Source organism: Peromyscus leucopus, chromosome 8a (genome assembly GCF_004664715.2).
Source record: "Peromyscus leucopus breed LL Stock chromosome 8a, UCI_PerLeu_2.1, whole genome shotgun sequence".
NCBI lineage: Eukaryota > Metazoa > Chordata > Mammalia > Rodentia > Cricetidae > Peromyscus > Peromyscus leucopus.
This window is the reverse complement of record NC_051085.1, coordinates 17,310,817-17,334,358: the sequence shown is the minus strand read 5'-3', so window position 1 is coordinate 17,334,358 and position 23,542 is coordinate 17,310,817. Positions and strand designations below refer to the sequence as shown.

The 23,542-nt window shown below is 42.3% G+C and overlaps 1 protein-coding gene across 1 annotated transcript in view; it reads left to right on the top strand.

Annotated features, from left to right (window-relative positions):
- The first annotated feature begins 6,372 nt into the window (after nucleotides 1-6,372).
- The window catches only part of Man1a1 (mannosidase alpha class 1A member 1), a 170,475-nt gene continuing 153,305 nt past the window's right edge, over nucleotides 6,373-23,542 (top strand). Inside the window, exons 1-2 of the mRNA XM_028868365.2 lie at nucleotides 6,373-6,546; nucleotides 7,704-8,558. Coding sequence (XP_028724198.1) covers nucleotides 6,520-6,546; nucleotides 7,704-8,558 — 882 coding nt within the window. The 5' untranslated portion in view covers nucleotides 6,373-6,519. The remainder of the gene's footprint in view (nucleotides 6,547-7,703; nucleotides 8,559-23,542) is intronic.

The following is a 23,542-nucleotide window of genomic DNA, read 5'->3' as shown; positions in this document are numbered from 1 at the left end:
GGGCCAGACATTACTTCAAACATTTCGCTTAAGCTTCACCACATTGCCCATTGCTGTAGATAAAATACGAGAGTCACAGAACATAGGTAAGTCATGCGCTGTGGTCACACAACCAAGGGCATACAATGTCTTCAATACATATGTCCTCATTCAAACTTTACAGGTTTATTTCCTTGAGACCCTTTGTTGAACTCATGAAAACGACATCTGAGAATTTCAATACATCATTCTTACCCTGAAAGTTGGTTTAGAACTTCTCTGAGATTATTATTACATCTCTTCTTTCAAGTAAACTTCAGCTTTAAGCACTCACATTCAAAATCAATGAAAACTTCCAATTTAATGCTACATCGATCATTGGCAATGCAACAGTATTTTGCTCCAATACTTTAGATTTCTGTAGGACCCTACATCTTCATAGGGGAGACTGGCAAGACGAAGTACCATTTACAACTTCCTTTCCATGGAGTGTTCCATGGAAAGTTACTCAAAACCAATTGGCAAATATTTGTGGTATACAATGTCTTAAAACTAGGGACTGCTGATATCTATACGTAAGTTTTCAAAACAAAATCAGGTGTCTCAACATGGCCTTGCATGAGGATTCAACCCTGCATAGATAGCTACTTCTTCCCTTCTTGTTTCCAGTGGGGACAGGATTTCTATGGAAATATGCTGTGGATATCACTCTATATAAATAAAACACTGATGGCCAATGACCAGGCAGGAGGTAGGTGGGACAAGGAGAGAGGAGAATTCTGGGAAGCAGAAGGCTGGGGGAGAGACACTGCAGCCACCGCCAGGAGAAGAGCATGTAGAGACGCCGGTAAGCCACCAGCCACGTGGCAAGCTATAGATTTATAAAAATGGGTTAATTTAAGATAAAAGAACAGTTAGCAAGAAGCCTGCCACGGCCATACAGTTTATAAGTGATATAAGCGTCTGAGTGATTATTTTATAAGTGGATTGTGGGACTGCGGGGCTTGGGGAACCTGGAGAGAAGCCCTCCAGCTACAAATGGCGCCCAACGGCTCGAGTTTCCACCTTAAACCTGAAAATATTTAATAACCAATTCTAAACAGAGCCAAAACCAGGTTCCTGCTTCTTGTCTCATACGGGCAGCTAGATACGGCAAAACGCAAGTTTGGACACTGGCGGGTTCCTGGCGGGTGCGTTTGACCGGAAGTATGGCGGAAATGAGGCATCTGCCAGCGGCACATTAAGCTGTGTGGTAGATTTAGTCTTTACTAGTATTAAAAAAAAAAAAAAAAAAAAAGAGGTTTCTGGGCTACACGCTGCTTTGATAAAAGCTTAGACCCACTATTTCTGAGACTTGATGACTCCCAGAGCTGGCGGAAAACGTACCACTGCCATGTTGGGAAGCTGAAGTGGGCGGGGCCAGCAGCCACAGCGCCGTTTCGGGCTTACAATGGTACACTTTAAAGCAATAGGCTCAAGGCTCAAGGTAATATAAAACATAAGCCACATAAAGATGGCTACCACACAGAGAATCTGGATTATGTTCTCTTTGATATTCATAACTAAAGAAAAACATTTGATTACAAAAGCTGTTGAGTTATGCCAAAATGTATATTTTAAAGGTACCTTGACTTCAAAATTTGGATATAAGGATATGTTACTTTGGAAAAGAGGTTCTGCTTTTGTTTCCACAGAAAGCCAGAGGCTGTGGACTTGTTCCAGATTAAGATACATCAGGTTTCACCAGCCAAGACCCCCTGAAAGGACTCCGATGACACCATGGCCCAGATGATCCAACATCCAGATCGGTTTCAAGGCAACTGGTTCACACAATACAGCCTCACGGACTACCCCATAGGTCTAAAATTTTCTTTGCGTCCCCATAAGATACAGCGCCCCCTCCAGCAGGAAGTAGTAAGAGATGCTACGCCCAAATTCCCAAATATACCAAGCTGGCTTTAGAGGTGGAATTGGCTCACTCCCCTCTAAACCCAGACATATTGCTTTAAAAAAAAAAAATGGTTAAGGGATTCTTGTGTCCCAAATCAGAAGAGCCCTCTGGTGTGGGACAGAGAAAAACCAATATTTTTATTTAAAACAGGTTGATTATAAATGTGATCTCTTTCTAAAAAAGAAAAGGGGATATGATATATAGGAGGATATGGAGATGATAAGATAAAAGGGTAGATTAATGAACCTACTTTTAAAGAATAACTTGTTTAAAATGTTTTACATTGGTATAGATTTTAGTTTATGTTTAAAATGTTTTACATTGGTATAAATTTTGGTTCATTGATACAAACTTGAAGTTAATTTTGTTATACTCTCTCTATATATGTATATATTTCTATTCTTGTTTGAGGTGTTGTGTTTATATAACTCATTTAAAATTGTAATGGATAATTAAAAAATAGATTAATAATTAGTCATCTATGATAATCATATCTGTAGCCATGTTAGTTAAGTCTTCTAGGTATACATAGATATATTTCAGATAGATAGGTAATCTTCAAACACTTCATAGACCTGGAGAATATGGCATTTAAATAACTTAGAATTCTGTTGACGTGAGACACAATTGCTCCTGGCTGCACCAATTTGATCCCGAGAGAATGTTGGGCTTCTAAGACATTTCCATTTGGAAGTTTGTCTTTTTGGCACAAAATGGCCTACTGGGCAAAGAACTGCCCTTGCCTTGATGGCTGACAGTACAAATGCAATGCTGTCCTTTCTGGACAAGCGGGACACAAGGAAAGCGACCACTGTACTCTGCCAAGACAGGGTAAGATGGTCTCTTAAAATTCCTGCTTCTAAAAATGGTCTGTCAGATACTCTAGGCCTGTAGCCAATTTGAATGCACCAACAATGCTGAAAAACATTAGGTGACTGTCCAGGCTGCCAGCTGTCTTGGTCTACTCTTGCAAGATTCCCGAAAGTTGCTTGCATCCATCTACCATTTCTCAGGTACCATTATGTTCCTTCTCAGGTCTTTGATGTGGTTGAAGACTAGATAGTCGTAATTTCCTCAGTTATGATAAAAGATAAGTTAGCTATAAAACCTTAAACTCACAAATATAAGATAGATAAGACATCTTCTTTAATATTGTAACTATAATTCTTGCTCGGTAATTGTTTTGTTATATGTAATTTTACCATGTTAAAGTTAAAACCTTCCTTTTTAAAAAAAGAAGAAAGGGGAAGTGCTGTGGATATCACTCTATATAAATAAAACACTGATGGCCAATGACCAGGCAGGAGGTAGGTGGGACAAGGAGAGAGGAGAATTCTGGGAAGCAGAAGGCTGGGGGAGAGACACTGCAGCCACCGCCAGGAGAAGAGCATGTAGAGACGCCGGTAAGCCACCAGCCACGTGGCAAGCTATAGATTTATAAAAATGGGTTAATTTAAGATAAAAGAACAGTTAGCAAGAAGCCTGCCACGGCCATACAGTTTATAAGTGATATAAGCGTCTGAGTGATTATTTTATAAGTGGATTGTGGGACTGCGGGGCTTGGGGAACCTGGAGAGAAGCCCTCCAGCTACAGAAATATTCTACTGCTCTGGCCATCAGAAAGTAAATTTAGGGGAGGAAAAAAATAGCAAAATAAATAGACTATAGACTTCAATTTAAATACCAATATTACTAATCATTCCTTTTAAGCCTTTAATTAATTCCCTAGTTACAGTTAATGTAATTTTCAGTTGTCCTTGGAAGTATTAAAATGTCAAGATTAACATTCTCAATAAAGTATTTTCTTCATATTGCATTTTATTTTTAAAATAAAAGCCAAGACCCATTCTGACCTGGATTTGAAGTGAATTAGAAACTTGATTAATTGGGGATTCATGTTAACTTGCTAGAAATACTCAGCAATTGTTATCTAAATTAAATTTATTTACTTCATTGAGTTGTATTTTATTTCTTAACCCAAAACAAACATTAGTATCTTTAAAAGAATTATTTCATAGAATTCTAACTTGAAGATCATAGAAAATGTGCGAGAAAGATTTTTGTGATTTAATTTGTAAGAACCCACTGATTTTTACAAAATTATTAACTTATCAGTTATTAAAATTTTGCCACTTTGGCCTCTGTAGACATGCTCATAATTAACATACTGTGAATGTTAAATCTACCTTTTATTAATTTACTTTTGAAAAAAATTGAAATTCAAGCAGCCAAATTAATCAGAGATTGCTTTGGGTTTATCTCTAACTACATCCAAGTTTTTTTTAAAAAATGATATTATTCTAAAGTGTATTTAAAATCCGAAAACACAAATCTCTACAACTTGTTAGAGTAATACACTGAGACAAAAGTACTCAAAGAGAGGGGCAAAGTGAGAGTTACATTTATAGGTAAGTGGCAAACAGTACATGGGAGCTTTGCCTCAGAAGGATTAGCTGATCAAATTTTAAAGAGAGAGAGAGAGAGAGAGAGAGAGAGAGAGAGAGAGAGAGAGAAGACAATCCCACAAAATGTTAAAGTCGCCAAGTTTATGCTAGCCCATTGACAAAAAGGAAACAGCAGTCCTGTCAAATACACTGCATTCACCAAGACCAAGGCATTCCTTCAGGTAGGTGAGCTAGAGTTTACATTCATCAAGACCAAGGTACTCCTTCAGGTAGGTAAGCTAGAATCTGCATTCACCAAGACCAAGGCACTCCTTCAGGTAGGTAAGCTAGAGTCTGCACTGAAGGGACAGAATCCAGATTCACGGCTTGAGAAACCAGAACTGGTCACATTCATTTTTCATTTGCACACTTTTCTGAAGCAGACTGTGATGAGGTTTAAGCACCATGATCAAGGCACAGTGCCAGCCTGCTTCCATACCATGCTAGTTCCTACCTGCTGTCTGTGTTCTGCTTCCACACATACATGGGGTCTGGGGTGGCTATTTAAAGAGGTTTGCACAGAAGATTTGATTAGCATGTGTCTTAAAATAACTTCTCTGTGAGTCTGTTTCAGGCTTGCTCTAGCCCCAAGTATGGGCATTCTCATCACATTCTCAACCTGCCTCACACAGACGGGCATCCTTGAATGTAGACTTATATTCAACCACACAAAATAACTTTTCACTTAGTAAATTACCAAAACCAAGCTTTGATTACAATAAACCGGTGTCTAATGATAAACCAGAAAAAAACAAAAACAAAACACAACCTTACAGTAAGTGTCATAAAAGTGAACCAAAATAAAAAGAGCAGTCACGTTAAAAATTTAGGAAAAAAAATATATATTATGTAAATATAGCTTAAATTTCTAAAAAGGAAATTAACTTTAAGTCTGTGTGCAAAAATATTTAATGCTTCCACTACAGACACTATCCTAAATGCCCAAATTGGTTTGGCATCAAGACTAAGGAATTTAGGAACAGCATTAGGTACGATATCTCTGTCATATCCTAATATATGTACTTAAAGGTGGATTTTATTATTTTTTGGAATACATATTTATATCAACTTAAAATGAATGTTCACAGGTATTTCTGTGTCTGTAAAAATAATCCCATTCTTAAAACATAGTTGGAAAGCTAATGATCCCTTCCCCCAGATGACCAGGAAGCAAACAGTTGGCTTCCTCAGGAGTTTGTCCCAGTTTCTAGGGATCTGCTTCCTCTTCTGTGAGGCAGCTCAGTTTCAAGGGTCTTGCTGAGAATAAACACTATTATTTCACAGTGATTAAGTTTTCAGCCTACCCACAACCTACAAATATAATTTGAAACAAATTTACCTTTACATCATTAAAAGAAAACATTGTTGCTTTCATTTTTATAGCTAAATCTATTACCCTGCTTGGATATGCTGCACTCTTCTGGGCATAGAATTTCATAGCAAGTATCAAAATAATCAAGCCACGAAGTCGGATCCATCAAGCCATAATTTCTTATTAATCAGAACTTTTGAACGTGTGCCTGGCACATTTTGCACAAAACCGATACACAACAAATAATCATGGCTAATATTAATAATTAATACTTAAACGAAAAGTGCCGTATGATTTCTGACTTGGTTTTCTATTTTCTCATACAGCCCAACACCTGGAAACAACTGTACTGTGGGCACTCTCCTGGAACCTGCCAGGTATTTTTGCTCCGGTCTAAGACAGCAAGCAAGTAAAGGGCAAATCAAAATCACTTTTCCGGAGAAGGTTGATGGTGAACAGCGCTGCCACCGAGCAGCTTCCAGGTGTGGGAAGTCAGTCAAATTTTCCTCGCCGGTGACTGTTTCTTGTTGGAGCAACAGGGGGATTCATAACACAGTTTGGAAAACGTTCTCTTGTCCCTTCACCGGGAGGTTCCCAACCAAGTCAAAAACGTAGATCTATGCAATATCAGCAGGGCATTCCAAGCGATGTCATGGGAGGTGGAGCCAGTCTCCATGACATTCCATGAGACTGAATACTGCAAGGCTGTCTTGAAAACAATCTCTATTGGACCAAGTCTTTCCTTCGCTGGGAGTTGTCGCATCCAAGACTTAATTTCAACAGGGTTCAATTTATTGCTTGGAGCTCTGGCAGCATAAAACTGTCTTCTTTGAATGGAAAATTTGACCAACAGCGATGAGGTAAATGAATTTCGAAAGTGGGGGAGTGTGGGGGAGGCATACAACTTTTTTTTGGAAGGGGAAGAGGGTGCATATTTAAAGCCCTAAGCAATCCCCTAACCCCAAGTCTCCATGGATTTTTATGTTAGTGAGGCCGAGCCAAGAGCTTAAAAGCTCTGCGGGGAGCATAGGGACTTAGGGTTTGAGAGTTACTGGGCGCCAGGGAATCCCTGTCTTGGATAACAAGAGGTGACTGGAGAAAAGACGCGCTTCAAAACCACCCATTGCTCCGCAATCCCCGGTGTTCTCCTCGGGATCGCCAATTGGCGAGTGCAGGAGCATGCAGGCGCTACCGCGTTAGTGTAACACGGTCACTCGCGAGGATCCACCACCTTTGGGGCTCGGGACCAAGTGGGCTTGGAGCAGGGTAAGCTCGGACCAGCTCCGGCTCGGCTTCTCCGGACGGGTCTGATCCGGCTCCGGGGCGCAGCTCCCGCCCTCCAGCGCCCTGGGGAGCTGCGACCTCCCCGCCTCTGCCGGGCCCCCGCGAGGCTGCGCTTCCCGTAAACTCCCCGCCCTGCGCGGCCCCCTCCCCGCCTCGGCTCCACCCCCGCGGGACCCTGGGAGGCGTGAGATTGGCCCGGACGCGCTGTCACTCTCCGGACGCGTCACCGCCCTCGTTTCCGACCGCCGGGAGACCGGCAGTGCTATTAGTGCACGGCGGGGCCGCGGAGGAGGGCAGCACGGTGCCTGGTTTGCTCGCACTCGCCGGCAGGTCGGCGCGCTCGCTCACCTGAGCCGTGTCCCGGGGCCGCAGGGCCACCGGGCTGAACGCGCGCCCCCGCCCGCCCGGACACGCACCGAGATGGGCAGCGGGAGAAGTTGACGAGCCCCCCACGCACGCGGTGCTCTTGCTGCCCAGAGGTGCGCCGCCCCTGGCACCGAGGTGTCCTCGGCCCTGCCCCAGATGTGCGCGGGACACCCTTGCCTCCGCGACTGGAAAACTTCAACCCCCAAGTCCAAAGTGGGCTCCGAGGGCGGTGTCCGCAGCTGGACCGCGGGGCTGCCTGCTGGGGAACTGTCCTGCGGTTCCCGGGGCGAGGGGAGGGCGGGGACCCGCTGGAAACTTTCTCACCATCTTCCTAACCACTGCGTTTTACTGTCTCCTCTCCCCATAGGGGCTGCAGCCAGCGGTCTGTCCTGCGTGCCTGTTTGCCAAAGGAGCCACCCCGGCGAGGAGAGCCGGAGGGGAGCCGTTTCCAGCGGGGAGACCCGCAGCTCAGACACGCGCTCTGGGCGGCCTGGATGCGCAAGAACCGGCCCCGCAGCTGCTGACGGCCGGCGGCAGCGAAGTTTGGCTGCTGAGTGGCTCGGCGTCCGGCCCCTGGACAGACTGCCAACCGGCGGCTGCAACAACCGGAGCGATGCCCGTGGGGGGCCTGTTGCCGCTCTTTAGTAGCCCTGGGGGCGGCGGCCTGGGCGGTGGCTTGGGCGGGGGGCTTAGCGGCAGTAGGAAGGGGTCTGGCCCCGCCGCCTTCCGCCTCACCGAGAAGTTCGTGCTGCTGCTGGTGTTCAGCGCCTTCATCACGCTCTGCTTCGGGGCAATCTTCTTCCTGCCTGACTCCTCCAAGCTGCTGAGCGGGGTCCTGTTCCACTCCAACCCCGCCTTGCAGCCCGCGGCAGAGCACAAGCCCGGGCCCGGGGCGCGCGCCGTGGATGTCGCCGAGGGGCGAGTCCGGCACCGCGAGGAAGGCGTGCCAGGGGACCCCGGGGCTGTACTGGAGGACAACTTAGCCAGGATCCGTGAAAACCACGAGCGGGCTCTCAGGGAAGCCAAGGAGACCTTGCAGAAGCTACCCGAAGAGATCCAAAGAGACATTCTGCTGGAGAAGGAGAAGGTGGCCCAGGACCAGCTGCGTGACAAGGAGCTGTTTGGGGGCTTGCCCAAGGTGGACTTCATACCTCCCATCGGGATAGAGAACCGGGAACCAGCTGATGCCAGCATCCGCGAGAAGAGAGCAAAGATCAAAGAGGTGAGTGAGTAAACCCTGCCAGAAATCCCACTCACGCTGCTGCTGTGTTTTTCAGGGAGGTATGATAAACGGTTGGAACTTAGGGCTTCAACGTTATCACACAGAGGCAAGGGAGGTCTGCGCTTCCACCGTTTGCCAAAGGCTGCACGTTTTGTTTTTTGTTTTTTTACTACCTTAGGAGATGTGTGGCCAGTTAGGATGTGAGGCTGAATGCGGTTAAAGTTACATGCTGTGGTGAGCTTAAGCTGTAAGAGGCAGGTGTAAGTGAACACATGTGCAGGTGATATACACTGCCTCCTCTCCAGCTGCGCTGAGTTCACCCTGAGATCAGTCACTCTGCTGGTCTTCGACAGCCCCCCTCACAAAGGCTTGCAGGTGGTTTTAAATTGAAGCTGACTATAAACGCAGGGCATCAATCACGCATGATACAAAGGTTATAACAGCGAGCCAATGCGCCCAGTGCTCAGTCATGTGGTCTTCTCTTGGCCAGGTGGCGTTTCTGTGTGTATGTAACAGGCTGTAAACGGGAAACTTGAGACTTCCTGTCATGGGCCACTTACTATCCATTACTGATTTAAAACACGAGAAACACACACACACACAGAGAGAGAGAGAGAGAGAGAGAGAGAGAGAGAGAGAGAGAGAGAGAGAGAGAGAGAGAGAGAGAGAGAGAGAGAGAGAGAGAGAGAGAATCTAATCTACTGCTTCCTGTATTCCTAGAACATTTCCAGAAAAGGGGTATTTTCTCTATGATGCAACAGGTCTGCCTCCACCCTCCACCGTAGCTCAGTAACAAACCCAATCTAGAGCAAACATGGACTTTGGTAAGTCCTGTGGAATTTCTTCCTGGTTATTTTCACTTGTAGCCTGTGATTGGTTTCTCACAAGCTTAAAAGTGAAGGAACCCTAGGAAATTCTTTCAGGCTGTCATTTCAAAGGTGAAAGCTGAGGACTTATAGCTCAGGAAGCAGTTAGTGACCATGTTGAGACCTGAATGAGGAAGCAGAGGCTTCCACTCACCAGGCTCCGGGGACATGTCTTCTTCCAGGCTGCTTCTGTGTTTTCCTGGGAATCCAGACCTGCAGAACTATGCTAAAAGCATGGCATCGCAACTTTGACCATCCTCTAAAATGCATTATAAAAAGATGTAATAATTTTATGAAATTTTTGTTTTGATATTGGCTCGGTTATCAGGAAAGGGTCATGATAGCATTTTTAGGGAGTGAATATAAATTGGAGGCTGTAAAGAAATTTAAAGTGACTGCAGCCTGGAGATAGGTTGATGGCCTTATGATGTGTCTAAGGCCAAATGGCACTGGATAAGGTGTCATTGAGCAAGTTCAAGTGGACTGGGGTCCCTTTTAGATTTCTCTGAGGGTAGGCCCATGGCTTTGTTTGATCATCCTTCAAGCTTTCTGCTTTGCTGAGAGCCCTCCTCAGGCATGGGGGAGTGGGTTCTGCTCTCCTGAGCAACTTTTCCCAACAGTTTTCCTTCTCTGTGAAATCCTGACAGAACTCTCCTTCCTGGAGAATGGGACACACTTCTGCCTCTTCCTAAACATCTTCTCACCCTTACCTCTTCGGCTCCTTAACCAATACAGACTATTAGAAAATCGACCCTCAGATGATCAGTGTCTGCTGCTGCTGCTGTTTAAAGAGAATAATGGCATGCTTCTGAATTCATGTGAGCGACCAGTTAATGTGGGCTGTAGTTGTGGGAACCAGAGATTTTAAACACCAAGGCATTAAGAAGCTGACCACTAATGATGGAAAGTGGGTTTAGAACAGACACAATGCCTAGCAGCAGTCCAGGGAGGGCAGCATTTTCGCAGTATGTATATCTATTGGCTATTAGACCCTTCTTATCTGTGGCTCTAAATCAAAGGAATTTAATTTACCATGTCAAGGAAAGTTATGAGGCCTCTGTCATGTGGTGCCAACATCTTAGAACCTAGTCCAAACTGCCCAGTTGTACGTAAAATGTGAGAACCAAACGTGTCCTTTAAAATCCCATGCTGTTTTGAAAACCCTAAGTAGTCAGCATGATTTGCGTCAGTATTTAGTCAAAGGCCAGCAGGATGAGGGGAGAAATGAATTATGATTTTTCCATTAGAATAGTTCAAGCAAACATAGTCCTTTGTAAACCCAAACCAGTAACTTACGCTAGTCTCTTTTTGTATTATTATTACTCTTTGATAACTTCACACATGTATGTACTACCCACATCCCCTTACCCTCAACTCAAGCTATTCCAAAGGACCTGGTGTTTGGTCCTGGAGAGGAAAAGTGATTGTCACTTAAAGATGACACATTAAACTTCAATTGTATACAATTAGGTTCTGTTTCCTACACTACAGGCTACTTGCCTCAGCCCAGGAGCTCTTTGCCTTGGTTCTGCTCCTGTTTCTATCTGTTCAAGTTGTCTTTATACTTAAGGTCCATGTTGTACTTGAACGCACTAAAACTTTTATAGTTACAATTTAGAAGCTACAGGCTTGAATTTTAGTCAGGCTCTTATTTTGGAAGTTTGGTTCAAAGGCAATTCACACTATTTTTATATCGCTGGCATAATTGTGCTGTTGGTACCACATCGGGTTTTTAATACTTTTGTGTCTTAGGGGAGGTAGGCTCGTAATTTGAAACAGGACATTGCCTCGACAAAAAGGTATTGAATGAATTCTACTAATTCCAATAATGAGAGATTTGATGTAAAATTTCCTCTTCCCACCCATGTGAAAACCTTGTAAAACCACTTACCCTGGAATTTTTCTGGTTTCTGATATATGCCAAATATCTATTTGTTGTCATGAATTTGATCTCCATAAAATTTTACTCACGTTATCCTGTACTTTAAAATGAAGGTTTTAAAAGTGAAATAGCTTCATGGAATTACCAAGAATGTATTCTATTTTCCTTTCTACTCCATCTTTTTTTTAAAATTTTAAATTGGCAAGGTGTTTAAAGCTTTGTTGAGGGGGGTGCAAAACAGTGAACCTACCCTGTACCTTAGACTGGAGGCCCTAATCAACTTGAAACAATGAACATTTTATTTTTCATTTTCCGGAGTTATGGGGTATTCTGGGTGATAGAAGAAGACAAGTAGCCCTTCTCAGACTGGAAGCCCCCGACAACGTAAGAGGGCCATGGAGTTCTGCAGGCTGGCATTCTTGGGTCTGTCACTTGAGGCTTTGGGACCTGTCAGCTACAGTCACAGCTGTCGTCTCCAATTCTCCAGAGAAGGACTTTCAATTGGAAGTCCAATTCTCCAGACCTGTTTGTATACTCAGACACATAAAGAAAGATGCATGTTGGGGCCTAATGATTAAAACACATTTTATTACATTTTACACTAGCACTAGTGGTGTGTGTGTGTGTGTGTGTATATCTGTCCATCTGTCTGTCTGTGTGCACATATGCCTGCATGTGCTTGAGCACAGTTTAAAGTTCATGTTAAATATTAACTATTGCTCTTTGGCTAAAGATCACATGTGAGACTACGTTACCTTGACAAACTGAAACAAAAATACTTTTATTTTGAAACTTAACTTTCCAGGTGACTTTTATGGGTTTTATTGTGGAAAAGAACATTTACAACATAATGAAGCTGTCCTTTGAAACCCCAGGCCAAGGGGCCAGGACACTTTGGGGCTGTTTGCCTGTCCACAGCACACACACACCCTTTGAAGCTCCTTATTAAATAGATACTAGTGCAAGCCTGTCGCACCCAGGGATTCCAAAGCGAGGGAGCTATTGAGATTTGCAAAGCATTCTGTCTTCAACAAGACGATGAATAAGTCACACATTCAGCAGGGTAAACACTAGAGTAGGTGCTAACGGTTGAAGTTATATAAGCAAGATTGTGAGTAGAGGGAATTGTCTTCGTTTTAATTTTCCGAAAGCTATTCCTTAAGTTCTATAATGGGAATACCTTGACTTCATCCTATCAGGCCGCCAAGATTCACATAAAGGAGCTGTGTGTAGGACTTAGAACCTGGTAAAAGTGGTGAAAGCAGTTTAAAAATAGGCACCCTGTGTGGAAACCCTTGCAGCAGTCCTCAGGTGAGCTAGTCCTCAGGTGAGCTAATCAAGCTAAAACCATCTGGAAAAATCGATCCTAATGCTTCATGTGAGTAAAAATGCCTTTCTTTCCAAAGATCTTACTTTCTTGGAATTGACTGCAGAACTTACATACTTGAAGTATAATGTTTTTAAAGCCTTGATATATAACGTCTATACTAACTGGGGCTCTCAGGATATGTGTCAAGGTCACGAGGGAAGAATATGTACAGATGCCTATGAAGGATGAAAGCTAAAATGTAGAAGGGATGGGAAGTGTCCAGGACCAGGACCTAACTTACATCCCCTAGTCAAATAGGCTTTTAATTTATTTTATACCAATATAGGAAACCGTGAACATAATATGTTTTGACTAGCCAAAATAAGATCCCAGAGGTAACGGAAATATTTGACAAAATGTCCTAAATAGATTTTAAAAAAAAAAAAGGAAAAGAAGAATACGTCTAGTAATTTAAGGAGGATTAACTTTTCCCTCTGTTGATAGCCTGCTGCCTCGCCTGATGGTCAATATCTGAGCTCCCTCCCTGCCCCATGCTCTCTTACAGAGCCCTTATAGAAATGCTAAAAGCTATTTTTGGGTTACCAACAATCTACTAGGAAAATGCTAACCTTAAGTTTTTTTTTGTTTTTTTTTAATTTTAAAAACTAAATGTATGTATTAGATCATAAAATAGACCCGAGTGGCTTGGCTCATGTACTCTCTGGCAGAGCATCCAAAACCTCAAGATTTTTCTGGAAATCACCAGTCAGTGGCAGAGTTAAAATGAGAATAGAAGTCCTGATTCTTGGTGAGCGCTGTTCACTGCCCCCCTCATACTTAACTTCCGAAATGAAACTCCCAAGGCGAGTGTTAGCAGGCTGGCCAGTTGTATTTGTTCTCTGCAGACCCTGATACAGAACGAGCATAAAACACACGAGACCCAACTCTGGCCTATTGTGAAGTTTACGTGATTGGTTTTCAGTAAACTGTAGTAAGTTTTTTTAAAAAAAAAATGTTACTATGGACGTGACTCACAGGACTGTTTTTAAAGTTACACAGCTCAGTGTGATGTGCTGTGTTTTTCTCTGTTGATAAAGTTTGTTTATTTTTTAACAAGAGTAGAAGCATTTGTAGCCACTACACTGTATACAGTTGTGTGGAGAAGTGGTGAAGAAGAAAGGAAAGGGAGAAACAAAGAGGGCTACAATATATTAAAAGATGTGGGTACCCAGAGACGAGGGGTGCAATGATTCCGGGGAGCTCTTCAGACTATAAAAATATGTGCTCTCCACCCATTGCTTTATAGACGGCAGAAGAATTCATAGTTAACCTGAGGACTCTATAGGCTTTTGGAGGTATATAGACATTAAAAAACATACAACAATCTGTGGGCCTTTCTGTCTCCCTGAGGAGGCCTGGAAAGTCTGCTTGAGGGCGTTGTGCATCCCCTTCTTCTGTCTGGTCCCCATGAAGCAAGGTGAGAGTTAGAACAATGGATACTGGACCCAGATTATCTGGATCTGAGTTAGTCCTCATCGTGCGCTAGCTCTGTGACCTTTATCAAGTTGGTTAACCTCTCAGAACGTCCTTTCTCTCCTTTCTAATGTGAGGACTATATTAGTAGTACCTACTTGGAGGAACCTTGAGGTTTAAAAGTGATCTTGCGCATAAAGCTTAACATGGTACCAGGCATGTAATTGGTATACAGTAAATGCTCCTTGTTTTTATTTCGTTGCTGTTACTTCCAAGAGGACATTATTTCCTATGCTGATTAATAAGCCAGGATATAGTGATGGAATTTCAAAAGAGAGTTATAGTAGTTAAAATTAGCTTTTGATAAGAAGATACACGTACAGTCCATCCAAATGATCTTTCCAGATAGGTGTGGTTTTTAATTGTGCTATGACCAAGTCTAATTCTCCTAGTTTGCCAAATTCCAACAAACCTTGAGTATCTTTAAACTTATATACTCACTGCATATATTTCTGTTTCTGTACTTCAGAGCATGTGTGAAAGATGAACTCATTTCTACAGTCAGATGGGCTTGCTCTCAAGTACTGTCCTCAGGGTTGTCAAAGTCAAGCTGATTGCTTTAAGTATTGACATCAGTCCTCAAACTAAACCGAGCAAAGTGAGTTTTAACTTGTTTTGTCCTCAGAGGGATGTTGTAAAGAAGTAAGAAGAAAATTGTATTTTAGATTTGGCAAAAATTGCGTAACTATGAGAAACCCTGTAATGAGAACTAAGCACCTGATACTCAGAGTTTGGGCAAATTGGTTATATTTTGTAGCTCTTTTTTTTTTTTTTTTTTTTTTTTTTTTTAAGAATTTCATATTGAGTTTAGCTGTATCAGGTTTCAGATCCAAAAGGCCCTCAGACATCTTGAGGCTTCGTACTCACCTTACCTATTAGCCACGGGGCTCCATTGAACTTCATGAAATGCCTGTAGTGTCCAAAGGATGGGGTGTAGCAGTGCAGCTCACTGCCTGAGTAGGCCAGTTCACAGGGTGATACCCAAACTCCAATGGGAACCTGCCCTGGAGAGACTGGCTGGTCCTGCTGTGGCTCTCTTGTCTCCTCAGTCCTGACTGGCAGGCCAGCAGCCAGCAGCCCTGCTGAGAACATCTTGGAGGGTGATGGAGCAGCTTCAGATATTCTGTGAAAAAGCGATGCTGGCTGATATTTGCTCTTAAGATGACAGAGGCCACCCCACTCCACCTCCACAGGGTCCTGATAAAGATTCCTGTGATCGTTAGGAGCCTGAAAGAAAACCAAATGAGATTAGGGCTTAAGAGCATTTAGGAGTCCGTGCTTGTCTCTCGTGAATCCTCCAGCAGTTGCGTAAGGTAAATCAGAGCCCAGCAGTCCTGCATGTAACTCAGATAGATAAAATAAAAAAAGCCCAATAGCCTTTGCATTTCTTTGGCATTTGTTAGGAGAATGGCTCAAGCGCTCTCTCTGTCTCTGTCTCTCTGCCTGTCTCTGTCTCTCTCTCTCTTCCTCCTTCCCTCTCCCCTCTCTCTTTTCAGTCTATCATCCCAGATCATAATTTAGCAAATCCCCAGCCCCCATGTTGCTGCATGCTTCTCTGATGTCAGGCAATATGATAGAAACTTTTATTGGCATTTTTAATGTATTTCTGTGTTGATTTTTTTTTTTTCATCAGATTGTGTAGTGTCCAGGCCCTCCTGTGAATGTTTATCAGGAGAGCTTGATGTGAAGGTAGGTTTGAAAATGAGATGGAAAACAAATGAATAACACCCGGTTATGAAAGAATAGAGTTTAATAATACAGTACAACATCCTCTAAAACATTTTTTATTGCCACATGCCTGGGGAAGCCTGTTTGCATATGCCAAGAGTTTATGGGAAAGGGTGTGTCAGTAATTGATACAGAGGCCTATGAATGACTGTGGTTGAGACACAAACTCATGGCATGCAAGCACCACAGCTGTTATTAGAGCCTCTGTCTCTGTCAGATCCTTCTTAGTTGAATGGTCTTTTCGGGATCTCTTGAGGGACAATATCACCTAAGGGACAAGAGATAAACATCGAGCATGCCTGGCCCTTTCTGAGGCTGACAGTCTAGATTCCTGAGCTGAACTTTAGGCCGTGATGGTCTGAACTTAGTTTTCCTTTCAGGGGAATATATATGCTCAAGCTGCTAAAAGCCTGTGCTTATTCATCTTATCTTTGTCAGGGCGTAAGTGAAGAAGACAGAGTTGTGGATGCCTGAAGTAGCACCTGGGTGTGCGCCCTGTCTCCGATTCTCATTTCCAGCTGTGGAAACTTTACCCTTCTTGGATGTGGAGCATATCAAAGGCCACATCATTGAATGTGCTCGGTAGAAACTGGTGCTCTTGGAGATTTGTTTAGCAAGGGGAAAGTAAGTTGCAGAAGCAGCTAGTGCCTTTCCTGTGCTCTGTTCATTGTGAGTCAAGGCCCGTTTTTGCAGAGACCATTGAAGTGTAGGTGAAGGGGTAAGTAGATATGGTACCCCATGTCTGATGTGTTTACTTATTCACAGTTTTGACCATCCTATAGATACATGCTTTTATTGTTTAAATTTCCTTCTGTTGCTTTCTGAAAGCATATTTGGTCGCAGAAAAGCATCATGATTTACTGTTTCTTTGAACCTGAACATTATTTTTTTTTCATATAAAAATACTAAGATAAGCCTTTGTCTGGTAACATTACCTCATTTTTCCTGTAAGTAAGTTGGACTGAAAGATCATAATACATTCTAGTTGTATTGCCTCTCAGAGCATCTCTATTTTCACCAATGGTAGTCTATTGAATCTTTATATATTTTGTAGGTGATGAGACTGTATTTTGAGTTGGATTGTTCCACTTTCCATAAGCTGAGCCCCAGTTTACCAGTTGGTCTTCATTTTCAAATTGAAGTTGGTTATTTTCTTCATTAGTTCCCAGATGATGGTCTTTATGTCTCTGCCTGTCTGTGGGTGGTGGGAGAGATCTTCCTTGGTTTAGATTCATTTGGCATGTTAATATTTAAAATTATAGGTGAAGGTTAAAAATAGTCCAAACACCCTTCAGAATGACTTTTTTGATGCCAAAAATGGAAGGCCTTACAGAGTTGAATTCTTAAGAAAACTTACCCAAAGGATACCATTTACACCTTGTACCTTCTTATGTTTCAAAGAACAGGCTAATCTTTTGTGAGTTAGAGATCTTTGGTGGTGTAAAGAAGCATGCTTTTTATCTAAGTTATTTGTAAATACAAGGAAAGCCTGGTGTTAATGGAGTTAGGGATCTGTCTCTTTGTTTTGATTTCTGGCTGATTCCTTCAAATCAAATGTTTGTAGTTGCAGGATGGTTAAGAGCTGCATATTTGAGAATGTGTCTGTGTTCATTCAGACCTTGAATAGTTCATACAATCCTGCTAGACACGAGAACTACTTAAATTTGGCTTTAAGACTGTGTTAACATGAAGAATAATGATTGACATGAATGTAGTATATTATTTTCATAAACAGTGGTTTGAAATGATGGTAATTTTACAATCTTTAAGATGCTGATCTCGGAAGCATGTTATTTTTGTAGTCAACTGGCAGTGTTGAATGTTGTATCTTGTTAACTATAGATTTTTAGTTCATAATTAGAATGCCTGAGTAGTCCATATTCTGATTTAAGGAGTAATTAGCACAAGTCAGCAACTTTATAAGGGATTCTTATTAAGAATGTAAGGGGACCCTTATGTAGTATCAAGGATGTTTTCTTTGATGGTTGGCTGAGAGTTAATAAACTGTACACATTCACTCATATTAAGCACTTTGGCTAGTCTTCATTATGTAATCCTCCTGGGGTTACTCAACATAGAATGTGTTTAGAAGAACTGAGTAGCTTTAAATGGGAAGGTCAGTGGATTTGAGGAGCATAAGAGATGAAAATGATTTATTAACTGCAATTGAAAACTGCATTAGCAGATAGAGCGAACACAATTATGATTTATTAGGTATTGTATGAGTAATAAGATTAAAGTCAGTACAGGTTAGAATTCCTTGTCTTTGGCTTACTTTAAGGATACAGAATTTCTGTCACATAGGCTCTTTATGGTCATTAATAGATTCTAGAACTCATGACGGGAGAAGGAGAAAATCTGTTACTTATTCTACCAAATGACAGCCATGTCGCCAACTCTGGGCCTTGCCCTGAATAGCACCCACCAGATATTTATTAAATGAATGCGTTTTTAAACAGATGCAGCAGCAGGAATAACTCCGATTAATCGACCTCCTTTTAAATAATTACGAGAGCCCTCCTGGGCTGCCAGCCACTGTGCATGGAAGAGGACCTGAGTTTTGTTTTGGTTTTTCCCCAGCCCAAAGTCATAAGAATCAGATCTAGTAGATGAAGAGAATAATGAATATAGAAAATGACCTTTTCCAGTTTTAAAGCTATTTCTCAGAATGATTTATACAATGAAAACTGTATTTGTTTTATTACGTGACTTGTAAACTGGCTATGAAAGTGGTTAAAAAAAAATCCTTTGAGCAAATGTAGCATCACTAGAATAAATGATGTAAATGACTGAGGTTCTGTTAAAGGTCAAGACTGTTTCAGAGTAAAGAAGTTATAGACTCTGAAAAAGTCACTTCGCCTTCTGGTTTACATTCACCATTTTGTTTTTCAGGTGTGTGGGTTTTAAAGAGTCCTCAGGCATTTCTTTTCCTTATTTTCTTGGGTCGTGACTATATTTAGTAAGAGCTGTCATTTTCCTTATATTTTGATTTTATACATGATACATCTAATTAAATTTTTCTTTTCCATGCCTAAGAAAGTTTTTGAGACAAGGATATTTTAATAAGCAGTGCTTACAGTACCACAGTGGTACTATAAAAATCTTGGATTTTCCATTCCCACTTTAAAAAGATAAAAAGTTATAGGTGAGGTGTTTTTTTTTTCCAACAGAGAAATCAGAATTTTATCAGTGTATCCTTCCTGTAAGAAAAGTATGAGAGACACTTAGTGTTTTCCTTCCCAGATTAATGTTGTGCTTCCTTGAAAAGGCTGTCTTCTTTTAACAATTGCATGGCAGAGCTCTGTGAAGTGTATGGATTTCTCTTTCTAATCCATTCGGCCAGTTCATCTTCTTAAAATATCATTTCTCTCCTGTTGCCTCACTAAGGGCTCTGATAGTTCTGTTTCTCTTAAAGAAGTGATTCAAGCTGACATATATCAGAATTCTCTGGAGAATGCATGAAGGCAAGGATGGATGGATGGCCTCTGACTCCTGAGTTTCTCGTTCACTGGGACTGGGTGGGTATTTTTAGCATGATCCCAGGTAATGCTGAAGCTTCTGGTGAAGAGACTGGAGTCTGAAGAACAATGTTCTAGAATATTGCTTTCTTTGCCTAGGTATCACCGTGACATTTGCCTCATTTCACCCCTTCGGTCACTGGGAAGGACTCTACTTTTACTGAACCTGTATAGTACTGTTTCTGAAACATATAATATAGGATTTTGCTTTATTTCATTCCTCTTGAGAAAAGAGCATCCTCTTGCTTGCTCAGACTCTGCGTTCTTCGGAAGCTCTTGCTCCATTGTCTTTAATAAGCTGTCTTGGCTCTAAATTTCCACATCATTCATTATTTCTTTCCTTGAACCTGCTCAGTGTCAGTATTCTATCGATCACCTTCCTATGGACTTCAGAATCCTTACAGGTGGAGACACCTTTTTTTCCTGGCCCATAAGTGGATAACAGAAAGTGCTTCATCATAAATATAACCAAAATGAGGATAAACTTAAGCACAGGGCCAAAAATCTTTCCGACCTAGTGAGGCTGTATACCAGAGTGGAATCCTCACATTACCTTCCTTCCCACACCTGTGAAATGAGGCCAGTAATTCTCTTTCACAGGATGGTTACAAGCATTGAAATAGAAAAGGTATATGAATCTCTCAGCGAGATATAATGTAATAAACAGCATTTGTTTGTTAGCTAATAGGAATTGGTGAGAATAATAGGTGTGGACTTTTGTTAAGAAAAGCATTTTGAACCCAGGATCATGGCTCACGCCTGTAATCCCAGCATGCCATGAGGCTAAAGTAGGTCAACTGTTGGGAGTTTGAGGAGACTCTGGGATGCAAAGTGATACCTTCTCAACACATACACATCCACACACATAAACACACAAACACACACATGCACATAATCACAGATAGACACAGGCGAATACACACACCACATATACACAGTCACATACACATACATGCACATAGACACACTCATACACACCACACACATACACTCACACACATAGACACACTCAAATACACACACTACACACAGAGGCACATACACATAAACACATACATACATACACACACACACAGACACACACACACACACACACACACACACACACACACATCTATGTAGTAAGTAAATTGAGTATAGGAAGTTATTTACAAGCTGTAAATGCAAGTTTTTGCTACAATGAATTGACCAAAATCTTGAATTTTCTGTTCTCACTTTCATTTTAGTTACCCTTGCCCAAACACTTGCTTCCCATGGCAGGAAAAAAAAAAGCATGGTTTGCCCTGATTCCGCTGTTATTTCATAGAAACAGTACTCATCCTCAGGAAAACCACACATGGTGCTGGATCAAACAGTTTTCATCCATCCCTCTGTGTCCAGTCACCTCTGGCTCCTTAGCCTGATGTTGACATCTGGAGACAGAGGAGAAGGCCAGGAGAAGGGTGAATCTAGATGACACTGAATGGACATCGGAAGACATATTTTGTGAACTGAAAAGCTGAGGGTATTTTAGCTTTGTGCATAAATTTAGCTCAGTAAATAGGTCTGTGTGCTTTCAGTTTAGAGTGTATCTACGGCCTTTGTGATAATGCATGTTCATTATTAGTGTTGCTGCAGCTCTAACCACATTGGCAGCAGTCAGTTCTAGTGCATTTAAAATAGGAATTAAAGAGTGAAATGGAAAACTGCATTCATAATTTGGTTAGCTTTAATCTGCTCATGATGAACCTTTGTAGTTTGTGCCTAAAAGACTAGATTTGAAAACAGAGCATCAACAAATAGTCTCAAAGTTTACTTCCTCTTAGTGAATGGCACAGTCTTGAAGAACACTTGACTCCTTTGGTCTTAACAAAAGACGGACATATACGTCCTTCAGATTCAACCTAAAACAGTAGAGAGCTTTTAATCTATAGCATTACTGTTTGTTTTTTTATATTGTTTGCTATGAAAATTCAAAGCATGTTTTTTTAAATTGCAAAGTGACACAGAAAAGCAAAACATGTTCTTTACTGGTGACGACTGTACTTGGTCTCTTTTTTCCTAACTGGACTTTACCCCTCCACCCTGAGTGTGTATTTTGCAAGCTTAGAATTTTGAATGTTTGTCCTCGGTAGTAGGGGAAAGAATTAAAAGCCGAAATGAAAGTCTCTCTCTCTCTCGTTCCCTGTCCTGTAGGAGTGCTGAATTTCATAAACTAAGAAAACAGTTTAGATTGTAAGATTCCGCTTAGTAAAATGAAGTCAGCTGAGGTGGCTTAGAGAGAGCTGCATGGGGGAGGGAGAGCAGTGCCGTCCAGTCCCTGTCTTTCTCGAGGCTTCTCTAAAAGCAGTTCACAAGGGGCCTTGCCTCCAGGTCTGGAAATCTGTGACTTCGATTCTACGGTTGTAGCTCTCCACCCACCTGTGAGCTGCAGAATTACACCCCAGGTTTCCTAAGGAAGACAGTACAGTCAGGGGCTCACAGAGGATCCCCTTGAGGACTAGCAACAAGCTTTGCACACCAGCATGCCGGGTAGCGATTTGAGTTAACCAGCTGCAGAGTCTTCCTCAGGCCAGCCACTCTGGACGGATGTGCTCCTTAGAAATTTTCACTGAATCCCCTGCTTTTCACAGATGTAAAGGGATTAAAGGTTTTTGTAGCCCAGTATGCCACAAGTGATCAGGTACTGGTTTTCATTTCCAAAATGCTGTTTTGATTTCGTACTGGCTGCCTTGTTCTGTCATACGTTACCCATGCTGTTCATCGAATCCCAGCCTCTGCGCTCTGTCTCCGAGAGAGGAGGTGCAATGGCTTGAAAATGCATGGCAGGAATAGCAGGCGTGAGGCTGTGCACTTTACCCCCGTCAGATAACTAGTCACCTGAATACTAAAGGCCTGGCTGCGTTTCTCAGCAGGGACTGGGCCGTGCTTCCCGTTCTGGAAGCCAGAGAGGGGAATTCCAGACATGCGATGTGTACAAAGACAGATCACCATTCCCTTGACCTGCAGGGCCTCACTGTGCATTAGAATTCCAGAGGGAGAAAGCTGTCAAGGTGCATGATTGGTTAGCATATCCGTGGCCTTTTCTTTGCCATGGAGTTGCTTAAAGGCCGTTTCAGGAAGCAGTGCCTCTGATTGATTTGAGATCTTGTGCATCACTGTAGTGTGCTTGGTGTTTCCCAAAACACTCGGGATTTTGGCAGTTGGAATGTTCAAGGGCTGGCAGGAAGGAGGCAGTCAAAACTGGCAGGTTGGGAAGGGTTTTTTTTCTCTACCCTCAGGAAGCCTATGTCCTATATTCCACTGTGGAGTATTTCACAAACCCCAGGGGCCACCGAGTACTTTAGTGTCTGTGAAAGAGAGCATCTGTATGTTTTCTGCGTTCTAAAATTTTCTCATCATTATAGAACAGGAATCCAAGTTAGATTTATTTATTGAGATAAGGTTTCATGTAGTCCAGGCTGGCCTCACAGTTGGTATGTAGCCAAGGATGACCCTTAATTTCTGGTCCTCCTGCTTCTGTCTCCCAAGGGTTACCATTCCAGGTGTGTGGTACCATACCTGATTTATTAGATGCGTGGGGTTTTATCGCGAGGTTTTGCTCGTGAGAGGCACTCACTCTACCAACTGAACCTCACCCCGAGCACTATGTCTCTTTTTAAAAATATGTTTTTTAATTGCGCACGCCTTTAATCCCAGCACTCGGGAGGCAGAGCCAGGTGGATCTCTGTGAGTTCGAGGCCAGCCTGGGCTACCAAGTGAGTTCCAGGAAAGGCACAAAGCTACACAGAGAAACCCTGTCTCGAAAAACCAAAAAAAAAAAAAAAAATATGTTTTTTTAATTGAAATAGAATTGGGCCACTTTCCCTCCTCCCTTTCATCCCTCTATCCCCTTCCCGTACCTTCTCTTAGACCCCTGCCATATTCCCCCACAAGTTGATAGCCTCTTCTTCATTACAATTGTTCCATACATAAAGATGTGTATGTATGTATATGTGTATGTATATGTGCACAAACATATAATTATAACGTGCTGGGTTCATTTTCATTGTTTGTGTGTATCTGGTTTCAAGGCTGACAGTTCTGCATTAGGCAACCAAAGAAGGGGTCATATCCCTGGGAGAGGCTAATTCTCCCTCTCTCAGCTGTCATTAGTGGCCTGCAGGTTT